Below are 12,094 nucleotides of genomic sequence, written 5' to 3'. Positions count from 1 at the left end.
CATTTTACTTGCTAAATTTTGTCGGCTCGCCTCTGTGAAAGGACTATCCTTCTTTTTCTTTATGTGCAGATAGACTGACTATATTGTTTGGTTGCATTTCAACTCACTAGAGGCAGTTTAGAAGCAAGATACTTCAGACTCCTTGCTTTTCCTGATACGTTTGAGAAGAATGTATATGGTGCAGGAGCTCAAGGCGAGAGTATCTATACTTTTCTCAGTCCTGTATTCTGCATTCTCTGAGAAACCTCAGTAACTTGGTGCTCTCAAAGGTTTTAACAATGTAAAACTAGTTTCGGTCACCTTGTATTGTTCCTAGTTTGTAATTCTGGCCCTTACTGATGTTTGTAGTACATAAACCAAATTTGAGTCTTTGGTTGGCAATTACACGTTTGTCTTTAAAATGGAGAATAATAGTAGGATAGCAAAATTATGAAAGTGGCTAGTTGTTTTTGGGGAAAAAGGTAGGGACTAGTGGTGTCTGTGGAGAAGATAGCACCAGAGAGTACAAAACGAGAAGTGAGGCATAGGATTTCTATGAGGTCTAAATAACCACCAGAAATTTGTTGGAGAATTGCAGAAATTCAATATTAAATTGCTTCAGTATTAATGAATGGTACTGCTGTCTGTTCTAATAATGTAAATAGTTGTCTCTGGTGATGTTTTGGGTTTTTTTTTCTGTCTAGTTAAAAATTCAGGATGTCCATTTGAGGTTTGAAGATGGCGTCACAAATCCTTTGCAGCCATTTGCGTTTGGCATATGCATCAAGAATGTATCGATGCAAAATGCAGTATTTGAACCAGTAAGTATAACTTTTTGTACAAGAACTCATGGCGGCTAAGATGTGATGCTGTATTTTATGGGTGCTAGTAAATACTTAGTAAAATGTATGGCATTTTAATAATCTTCTGGTTATTGTAATAAATTGATTCTGGGCTTTTCATGTTGCTTATTGAGTATGTAGAACTGAAAACTATGTGGCACGTGGTATATGATCTTGACTTTATTCCACTTTTTCTACTTCAGGTAGAGAAGCTGATGCGGAAAAAACAGTTGGATGTTGCCGACTTCAGTGTTTATTGGGATACCAACTGCACTTTATTGGGTGACCTGCCTCCTGGTCAGCTACAGGTATGAGAGAGAGATTTTGCACATGAAAGAGAGATTGTTGTTAGTCTCCTTTCTATATTGCAGACTTAATTGACTTAGAATTTATTGGATCTGGTGCTTTTAAGAGCAACAGAAGTTTATGGTTTCATGCTATAATGGTAGGATATATGTACAACAAAAAGACTGTGCTGTGAAATACCTTGTTTTACCTTTGAAGAGAGAACGTGTTTAAGAGGTGGGGCTTTTTAATGGACTGGCGTGCTAATAAAGTGTATTCTTGTATATGAAACTAAGGCATCCTGATAACTATTGTACACTCATTTCTTATAGAATAAATTTGCTTGTAACCCACAGGAAGCAATGGATAAAAGCATGGAAAGTCGTGACCATAATTACATCATGGAACCTGTATGCACTTCTGCTCTTCTTAAGAGAAATTGTTCTAAGGAGCCTTTAAGGTCACGCCAGACTCCGCGGCTTGAGTGTGACATTCAGCTTGAGACTATACCCTTGAAGCTTTCACAGGTAAGTAGCAACCACCTTAATTTAACTCTCAATATCTGAAACAGAGACTGTTGAGAAGAAGGGTAAATGAGGCTGTCATTTACCAAACAAGTTAGTCTTCAAGATTGCTTGGGTATCTGTATGTTGTATTGCACACTGCCTTATGGTTAGTTTCAAACAAAATGACTGATTAAAGAAGATATTCCTTTATATTTTGGTTATCACAATGTCTGTAAATTGGTAATTTGACATGGTGCGTATTTTTTCCTTCCCACATGCTGAGACTGTTGTTTGTATGTCAGTGCTTCTGAAGATTCTGCTGTTAAAATGCCATCTTGTATTATCTATCTGTAAGAAAACAGCCGCTGATTCAAAGAGTGAAATACCTACAGGGCTCACAAAACTGTAGTGGTGTTTGTAACAGCTTAAATACCAATTATTGTAGCATAAAATTAATACTTTCTTAGAGATTTAGTTTTGGAGGCAGCTGAAAGGGATATACTAAAGTTATTTGTTTTAAAACCAAGCATTCCTGCAGCTGATTATTGCAAAAAATTACATTATTGTTTGTTTGTTGTAGTAATAGGGGGGATGCATGTGGGGTTTTTTTAGTCTATAGAATATGTAATAGTGGCTGGTGTTAGGTTGATAATCTGACATGGAAGGAGATTTCATTCTGTGTGTTTGTAAATAAAGAAGCCTGTAAATTGAATGTAATGCATTAACTACTAGCTACTGGAAGACTAAAGAAGCAAATTATGAATTATGACTAATCTTAATTCTGAAGCCGTATGCAGGCCATTGATGCAGATAAACTAAGCCTGTGGTGGTTCTTTTGTTTGTTTTGGGTTTTTTCCTCCCCTTTGCTTTGGAAAACACTCCAATATTGCCTGATCAATCTATGTATTGTTTTACTAAAAGATGCAGTATCAGCAGATCATGGGATTTTTAAAGGAATTGGCTAGAAAGGAACGACAGCTTAAATTCAGGAAGTGGAGACCAAAGGTTACAGTAACAGAGAAGTAAGTACATCTGCATATGTGGTGTTGTTAATATAATACTAAAAATTATACTAGGGAGACTAGAATGAAGACAAATAAAAAAGGTAGATAATAATCATATATTAGAGTTTCAGTTCTCATGTTTTGTTCCCTACCTCATAAATCAGTTTTAAATATTCAGATGTAATTCAAACTTAAAATTATTCTTACCTGAGGCTTTAAATCCTTCTTTCATAGCTTCCAAGAACTGAAATTAAGTTGGAGGTTCTACTCCCATGTGCCCACTGTGGTATTCTGAAATTTTCTTTGTGGAAAGAGCTTCTATTAAGTTTCTTTTATGGATAAATACGAAAGATGGTATCTGTTCAGACCAGAGGTCTATGTAACTCAACATTTTATTGTCTATGTCTCAGCTATACTAAATCCCACTAAAACGGAGGGGATTTTGCAGAGCACTGTTCTACACAATTTGTAGAACTAGCCCACATATGCTGTCTCTAATACTGATTCTTTTTCTGACCAGTTGCCTTCTGTTTTTTCACTGAACCTCTCCTGCGCCTTTAAACAGTTGACATGCATTTGGTTTTTTGTGAAATATTGGTAATACAGTCATTTTAAAATGTTTCAGCTGCCGAGAATGGTGGATCTTTGCTTTGAATGCTAATCTTTCGGAGATCAGGGAGCAGAGGCGACGTTCTACCTGGGAGTTTGCATTACATCGGGCCCAAGACGCAGTATCTTACACTGACATGTATTATAGCAAGTTAAAGGGGGAACCGCTGTCTACTGCAGAGCAGGTATTTAAATTTTAATTTTCTACAGTGTTGATTAATCATCTTAGATTTGATTTGTTACATCTTCTCAAATTTAAAATCTGCTCTAGTTTAGAAACATCTTTTGCAGTTTTACTGCATGTCATTTTCACTGAACAGACTGTCTTTTGACCACAACTGAGTTTTTAATGTTTGAAACCTGGGCTTGTGGGAGGTGCGTGTGCGGCAGGGTTCTTCTGTTTTTGTTTTGCTATGCAAAAAGCTGAATTTTTTTTTTTGAGCTGTAACTGGTTTTCACCAAAAATAGCTTTAACTCTCATAGAATGCTCAGTGTCAGTCTCTGACATGCTTTCTTAACTCCTGTTCTCTATAGACTCAAAAAGTATTTAAATCTCAGAAGTGTGTCTGGTCACCCATATGGTTGGGTAGATAATGTGGGAAAAATTGGGGCTAGTTGACAGTGTGTTTGGGGGTACTTTGTTGTTTTTCCCCAGTTGATTTTAGAATGAAGAATTTAGAGGAAAAGTGCCCCTAATAATGAACCTGTGTCCTACTTCAGAAAGAAAAAAACCTGTGAACTATAATTAGCTGTGTTTTATCTTGAGGTGTATTGGGACTTTTTTGTTAAATCAGTTCAGGACAGCATGTACCTCACCTGTCTTAAAGACAGGTGTGATTCTGCTGATACTTTAAGTTGTATGTAATCCTTACTTGTGTTATTTAGACATGAACTGTAGGAGTAGGTCATTGTACTGGAAATTTTATAGTACCTGGCACAGCGGGAGACTTTTACTTTCATATGGATTGTAGTGTCTTCAGCAGAGCTGTGAAATGTAACAAGGGCAATGACATTGAACTAGAAAAATGTCTTTTGCTTTCTTGTTCCATGATATATTCTTTAGATTTGGGTGAATCGTAAGCTTCCACAAACAACTTCTTAATCAGTAGAAAGAAGACTACATCTCTAAGTAACTGTATATGAATACCATGTTGTCCTAATTTATGCAGTTAATTTCTTCAACCTTCTTTACTTTTTTTGCTCCTAGCTAAGCTAGGCATTCTGTTAAATCAGGTTATTTTCCATGGCTTAAATTTTGTGCTGCAAACCTTGCTTCTGATGCATTAGATAGGACGATAGAGTTGGGAAAGGAATTTTTACCATGAAAAGTGTTAAAATAAGGTATTTTACAATGCAAATAAACTTTGTTTGTAGTAGGGGGGAATGTCAGTGTTACGGTTGCCCACATGATTTCTGTTTATTTTCATGTGCTTAGGCACTTGGATACTATCATTATTGTCATGTTAGTTTTTTTCTATGAATCTCTAATTTATTCAGTACAGAGATGTTTGACATGTTTGTGAACAAGATGCTGTATTCTTTTAGTGCAGTTACTTTACCTTTTTTGTGTTTTCAGGCAGAAATGCATCGTATTGAGGATGAGCAAACTTACGAAGAGTTAAAGATACTATATGAGATAGTTCATGATAAATTTCATGACCTAGCTGAGGTGAGAAACATCTGCATACAGGGTAATATTTGGAATCTTAAAGTGAATTATTCTGAGGTATTGTGTTCTCTTCCGCTGGAGAGTGTTAGCACGTATTTGCTTTGATTAAGCAGCGTGCTGTTAATGGTAAAATTGCAAACAATGCTTGGTTCCTGAATGTTGTGTCGCTTGCACAGTGAGATCTTTTGTCTAATCGTATGATGATCTTCCTCAATAGTATCCTTGCCAGAATTCCTAGGGCAAGGACTCTTCATCTTGAAAACAAGAGAGTGGAAATAAGGGCCTGTAATGAGTATTTTCCCAGAATAAATATATGGCAGAAGTGAGCTTCATGTAGATGGCTTTCTGAGCACACTTCATAAAATATGGTGCAATCTCTGTGACAGTGCAATGTCATCTGTCTTTCAAATACAGTTGCTAAAACTTAGAGCTGTTTTTTTGGTGGTGTCAAATGACTTCTTATTTGGTTTAGTGTTTCTAGACTAAGATTTAAATAATGCCATATGGCTTCATATTGAATATGCAGCAGTTAACTGATGATATGTTTGTTATTTCTTTGCTGCTGCTCTTCTAATAGGCTAAGTATTGATTGAAAATATCACTGCTGGTATACTGAAGAGTGCTGAGTAAATAGTAAACGAATTCTATTTTTATTGTGATGTTTTTGTACACTTGTGATACTCTTTCACTTACCAGTGATAATGTGTATGTCTTCAATGTTCAAACATAGAGTGTTAAAGAGCCATTGCCTGATTCCCCTGGAGGTTCCCCTACAGCAGAATCTGCACATGGCAGTAGCACTGGAATGCTGCAGTATCTTCAGTCTTGGTTTCCTGGTTGGGGAGGTTGGTACGGATATACTCAGCAAACATATGAAGGTGAACCTTTTGAAGGGCTGCTACCAGACCCAAAGGAACAGTGGAATCCAGAAGACATGCTAGGTATGGAAATAGAGGGGTTTCTGTTTCTTATTAAAGCTGTTACCACTACTGTAGTAGATACCTGGTAAAGGTGAACAGAAACAACTCTTTGGTTCTGTGCTCTTAAAAGATTGCTTGTGTCCACTGATGTACTTAGGTAGCAGAGCCTGTCTAAAGCTTAAAAACCTGGTAAAAAAAAAATCTCAGTACCTGGTGTACCTGCTTATTTCTAAGTGATACATGGATATGCTTCCACTATTATAGATACTTACGGCATATTACATAGATACAGATATTTATGGCAAAGAGCTTTGGGGCTTTTTCTGTTCAGGTGGGTGGGGGTCATGTACCGTGCTGTGACTGGGTATAACATTAACAGTACTGGATTGTTGGGGTCTTCATATATTTCGGTTTACATTACCTTAATTGAAATAGAAGAGAATATTCAGTTTCGTTAAGGAAGAAGGTATATCTGCTTTTTTTTTTGTTTCTATTTTTCTTCCTTGTTTGTTCTTCAGTAGCCTTTCAGGAGCTTGACTTATTTAATGCATTGTTTTGTGGTTGTTTTTTTTTAATTAGGTGCAGATGAATTTTTTGATCCTGCTGCAGATGCTTCTAGCATGAATACCTTTACAAAAAGAGATCATGTTTTTGCTAAATTAAATCTACAGTTGCAGGGTGGCTCTTTCACTCTGTTGCATAAGGAGAAGAAGGTGGTACATGCTGAGGAGACTGCTTTTATGCAGCTGGAGTTTTCAGGTATTAAGTCAATTTCTGTTCTTTCTCAAGTGAGACAAGAGCTTTGTCTGCCTTCAGACCCTCCTTTGATTTTTGTGTTTTAATTCTTTGAATTACTGTACCGAAACAAAGTTCAAAATGAAAATATGAAAACAGCTCACAGAAATTGATGCATCAAGTGAAAATAAGTTTCTCTCTTCAGATGTGTGAGTGATTTCTAGACAGAAATCTAATTTTAGACATTGTTTTGTGTGAAAGGAAGACAACTATAGAAATACATGCTTCACAATCATTGTAAAGTATTCCACATTTCTGTATTTAATTTTTTAGTAGAAATAAATATATATATAAGCACTTCCAAAAGACTTGTTTGTTTTACGATATTTGTTATCTGTAAAATTTAAATAAAACCTCCGCTATCTACTAAAAGAAATAAAAGCATTTTATGTATTTATGTTCCAGGTGTAAAGATCTTAGCAGAATCCCTTCCTCGCAGAAATTCTTCCCTTCTCAAAGTTCAGCTTGGTGGTCTTTTTCTGAGGGATTTGGCAACAGAGGGAACCATATTTCCTGTTCTTGTTTTCCCGAATCCTGTAGGTGGAAAAAAAACTCTTTAAGTTAGTATGTAGGATGCATAAGTGCGTATGAAGTGTGTATATTCCAAAGCATGTTTTTCTTAGTTTGTGTCTTATCCCAGAAAAAGAACACAAAAATCTTGAAGAAGAATTTCCACTTATTGAACTTACTTTTCCCCTCCCTTTCCAAAGATTATTCGTAGGACTCTTCATTTTTTGCTCTGTATGCTTGTAACTTAACGTTACAGTTATATGTGTTGGGAACAAGATAATTTGTTGAACAACATTGGATTTTTTTGCAATAATCAGCATTTCTGCTTAATCAGTGATTGTTCTTTTTCATAAAGCTCATTGGTCTAAGTAAGGTTTTGTTTCACCTGTATACTGTACACTAAAAGCAGAATTTCAGAACTTTTTTTTTCCTTCCTAAAGAATTGCTGAAAAGATTTCAAATATCTCTTCTGAGCAAACAAAATTTGAATCTAATTCCACAAGAATTTCCTGTGTATTTTGTACTTTGTAATTTGTAGAGAACTGACTGAAATTTGCACTTCAGTCTGTCTGCTACATGAGTAGGTAGCATTAGCTTCTTAGTCATACTTACTTCTCTTGTTTGACTACATCAGGGAAAAAATGCACACAATACTCTCAGACTATACATATAATTCACTTATAATGTGACTGTAAGACTAATACAGAAAAGACTTTCATACTTATATCAGGTGGCTTGGTTGATTTCATCTAAACAATCTTTTTCTTTTAAATTCTTACCAGCAAAAAGAGGTTGGCTGCATGTCTTCCTTTGGACTCCAGAGTTTGTCCTCAGAAATGACTAATCAGAACACTGGTAAAGATTTCATTTTATGTTTGATGATAACAAGTGCAGGAGAGAACTCCTACAAACCAAAAATTTCAAAACTGAATGCCTAAAATTTGAATTCATGGAAATGCTTTTTGCAAATAGTAAAGATAAAATCATAGAAGCTTTGTTCAGACAGAACAGTGTGTGCAAGTTGACTTTAAAGAAAGTGAGTAAGAACAAATGTATTTCAAGACAATGGGAGCTGCGCTTGCTCTTTGTCTTGGTTTAAAAAAAGAAAAAAAAATTAGCGATTCAACAGTAGGACCCCAGTTCTGAAAATGTTTTTGTATATGCAAATGTGTTGAATTCTGTTGATTATAGAAGTTGATCATATTACTTGCTTTTCTGTTACTGAAGAATTTTCAGACAGGTACTACTTTCCTAGTAGTACCAATTAAAAATTAGTTACTAAATTCTTTGGGGTTTGTGTTTTTGCTTTTGTCTGTCTGTTTGTTTTGGTTTTTTTTTTTTTACAACTGCTTTTTGTAACTCATTTTTTATTCAGTTGCAGATCCTGATGCCCCAGTGTTTGAGATGCTTTATGAAAGAAATCCTATCCACAGTAATTTTGAGAGGCACCTGGAAGTCAGTACCAGACCTCTAAATATTATTTACAATCCACAAGCCATTAAGAAAGTAGCTGACTTCTTCTACAAGGGAAGGGTTCATACCTCAGGTTAACCTTACATGTTTTTTTTTTTATTGGAGTTGGGGGTTTTTTTGGTTGTATTATATCTTCTCTTATCTTTGATCTTTATTCATTTTCATTCTTAGAAATATAAAGCACTAATCAAAGAATCTCCGCTCTAAGTCTTCTCTGGATGATTTTTTGTTTGTTTGTTTTCTTTGTTTAATTGAATCAAGGATTTCACTTGGACAGACTCCTGAAACTTCTACTTTAAAATTGCAAGTTGCTGCTGTGCCACATGATGGACGTTCATGCTGCCTGAATTAAAATGCATAGATAAGGAGGCCTGTTTCTGTAATCTCTCCTGGAAATTGATGGAGAATAACAGGTTTTTTGAGAGGACAGTTAAAAGCAGAATATTTTCTATAGTAGCGATACAGGGGAAATTGTGTTCTAATTCCTGTTGTATCTCTTCTGTTGATTAAATTAAGTCTGACCTTTGTTACTGCTGCCTGAGGTACCTTGTTTTTTCGATGAACATACTGCTTCCCTAAGCTTCTATGGACAGCAAGATTTAGGAGTCTAGTACCTGAGCCTGTAACATTATAGACTGCCTTTGCAGTTTTAGTTGTTAAAGTTCAGTTTCTGAGGAGATGAGAGCTGAGAACATGGAACGCTAAAATGTTCTTAAAGTACCAATTGTTTTTCTCTTGATTTTTTTATGAGAGCTGAGAATATGGAACATTAAAATGTTATTAAAGTTCCAATTCTTTTTCTCTTGATTTTGGCAAATACCAAAAGATTTAAGTTACCTAGCATAAAGGTGCTAGCATACTTACCTTTTCTCACAAGATGAGAATATTCCATAAATGTTAGCAGTAAAGTTTAAAACAGACAAACCAACCAAACAAAAAAAGACTGTCTACGCATTCCACAAACTTCTTAACGTTTAGTCAGAATTTCCTCTGTTGCTGTACTTATCACCCTTTCTGTCTCCTTCAAATTTAGTAACGCAGGTTGAAGGTCTGTCAAGTAAAGACCAGAAAAAGGTTTGGGAAGTGGTTTTTTTTTGTGGGATTTTTTTGTGCTTAGAAGCTTCCTTTTTTTCTGTGCAGCAGCCTGGCGTGTACGTACAGCCGATGGCTTTCAACTGCTATGTTTTCCTGTCCTATATTTTACTGCTAAAATTGAAAATAGATCTTTTCTTTTTTCTCTTTCTTTTTTCTTTTTTCCCTGATTCAATAGCAGATGAACAAAATTATACCTAGTCGGTTTTGTATCTCTTGTGCAGGTTTCGGATATCAGTCTGAGCTAGAGGCAAGAGTGGCTGAAGCTGCCAGAAGACAGTACAACAAGCTGAAAATGCAGACAAAAGCTGAAATCAGGCAAACTATTGATCGCTTACTAGTAGGAGACTTCATTGTAAGTTTTTGCCCCCAAACTGTTTATGTTGGCTTTTTTGCCATGTTTTAGGACTTGAAGCTCTGAAGAGTGGGGTTTTTTGTTGTTCATTTCTGTGGTGTTCTTTTTAAGAAAGTGGAGAGTTTTACATGTGGTATTGTAGTATTCCTTTTGCTACCAAACAATGCATTTTTGTGGTGCAAACCTGTTGTGATTAATGGCAGAGCAGTGTTCTTCTGTTCTTGACCCTGTTACTGAGACGACTTCATACCAGCCTACTGGCTCCAGTGTGCATTGGAGCTCTGTTACATCAAACGTATTCAATTTGTGTGTAACTTATTTAAAGATTCTATTCTAAATTAAAAAACCCTGTTCCACCTTTATTTGTTTTTTGCTCATTCTTCAGTTTTCTAGTAATATTAGTATATGTATCAGCATCATTAATCCCTAACTGTGGAGTTAGCTATATTGATGCAAGATAGTTGTTTTGTATCGTTTTCAGTGAAATGAAAAAGTATTTGTTATGCAGAAGTAATAGTTTGATGTTTGATAAAACACAGTCTAGTGCATGTTGCATTTATGGATAGCCTTGACAGTGATTTATCTGATCCAGTGCCATGTAAAAGATTTTCCTTAGCTATCAGGTAGGTTCACTCCCCTCAGCTTAGAGATGGGCAGTCCATCTAGAGAGGGATTCATTGCATCTGTCCTAGCGTGGGCTGTTTCACCTACTGAAAATGTCTCTTCGTTGACTGTCTTGGGAGTCTGTGGTTTAACAAGCTACCAAACTTTAGTATGACTGAAGTGTGTGAGCGTTAGCTCTTCAGGTGAAGAAGTGGCTAACTAGATTGATTTGTTTGGCATGGTGCTTTTTGTGTGTGAGGGGAAGCTATTTCTTGTGGGCTATTATTTCTTTCTTCTTAACTTTCAGGAGAACAGCAAAAGCTGGACCGTGTGCCTTGATATTTCTGCCCCTCAGGTGATCTTTCCTGATGATTTCAAATTTGCAGATCCAGTGTTAGTTGTTGTAGATCTGGGAAGAATATTACTTACCAATTCTCAAGGTATGATGTAGAATTATTGCAGCTTTCCTTTTCTTTCCACCTTCTCCCAGAAACTCTTTTGTCTGTGTAGAAAGTAGAGATGTCTTAAGGTTATTTCCCCAATATATGCATAGAGTTTCACATAATAATTCTGCTATTATCAATAATTTTTAAATTAAGATTGATACACAGTTTTAAAATAATGAGGAGGGCTGGTGTGGGTTTTTTTGTTTTGTTGGGAGTTTGGGGTTGGTTTGGGATTAACTTTTAGATTAAAGACTCCCCTGTGATATCTTGCACCTCTTGAAGGCTGCGAAGAGGTGTGAAGCCTGTGTGTCAGGCACTTCACCATAAATATGATTTTTGGCTTAGAGTGGTGTAAGATGTAGCTGTTGAATGCTTTTTTTGGGACAGTGCTGCCAGTGAAAGTTTGCTTTGAATAAGCCCTCCAATTTTGGAGTCACATGGATCTCTGTTCTTAGCACCTGTGTCTATAGCTAGCCAAATAAAAGTGAAAGGACAATTAGTATCCTTTGTTTGTATCAAAAGTTAAGATCATAGAATCATAGAATGGTTTGGGTTGGAAGGGACCTTAAAGATCATCTAGTTCCAACCCCCCTGCTGCGGGCAGGGACACCCTCCACTAGACCACATTGCCCAAAGCTTCATCATTGGTTCTTAAACAAATCATTGCTTCTTTCCTGTTTCACTAGGAAAACAATGCAGGAAAATTAAAAAGAAAGTACAGTGGAACTTGTAAATAAAGTTAGACCTACCTCAAATCTAACTGAGCTGTATGGTGTGTGAGGATATGTTAAAAAAATGTGGTATTCATTTCCTTTTTAGAAAGTACAGCTGTAGGATGAGCTGGTTTGTGGTGTAGTGGAAAGGTGAGGTGTCAAGCCCAAAACTGTCTATAGTGGAATGTTTTCACTCTGGATGTCTTTGAATCATTTAATCTTTTCTAGCACCAACTAATCTCTGCAAGGTTTCAGTAGCTTTCTTTTTAGTAAATTCTGTCTTAAGGCAAACT

At 36.1% G+C, this 12,094-nt stretch overlaps 1 protein-coding gene across 7 annotated transcripts in view; it reads left to right on the top strand.

The window, feature by feature from the left end:
* VPS13D (vacuolar protein sorting 13 homolog D) overlaps nt 1-12,094 on the top strand; it is a 102,503-nt gene that overhangs the window by 5,239 nt on the left and 85,170 nt on the right. For all 7 annotated transcript variants that reach the window (XM_054801004.1, XM_054801008.1, XM_054801006.1 and 4 more), the window contains exons 6-18: nt 684-800; nt 1,025-1,129; nt 1,463-1,633; nt 2,534-2,634; nt 3,242-3,410; nt 4,802-4,894; nt 5,625-5,835; nt 6,394-6,573; nt 7,015-7,145; nt 7,902-7,974; nt 8,495-8,665; nt 9,909-10,039; nt 10,950-11,082. In XM_054801004.1, coding sequence (XP_054656979.1) covers nt 684-800; nt 1,025-1,129; nt 1,463-1,633; nt 2,534-2,634; nt 3,242-3,410; nt 4,802-4,894; nt 5,625-5,835; nt 6,394-6,573; nt 7,015-7,145; nt 7,902-7,974; nt 8,495-8,665; nt 9,909-10,039; nt 10,950-11,082 — 1,786 coding nt within the window. The remainder of the gene's footprint in view (nt 1-683; nt 801-1,024; nt 1,130-1,462; nt 1,634-2,533; nt 2,635-3,241; nt 3,411-4,801; nt 4,895-5,624; nt 5,836-6,393; nt 6,574-7,014; nt 7,146-7,901; nt 7,975-8,494; nt 8,666-9,908; nt 10,040-10,949; nt 11,083-12,094) is intronic.

Source organism: Grus americana, chromosome 21 (genome assembly GCF_028858705.1).
Source record: "Grus americana isolate bGruAme1 chromosome 21, bGruAme1.mat, whole genome shotgun sequence".
NCBI lineage: Eukaryota > Metazoa > Chordata > Aves > Gruiformes > Gruidae > Grus > Grus americana.
The sequence above is the reverse complement of the archived record's forward strand: the minus strand, read 5'-3'. Positions and strand labels throughout refer to the sequence as shown.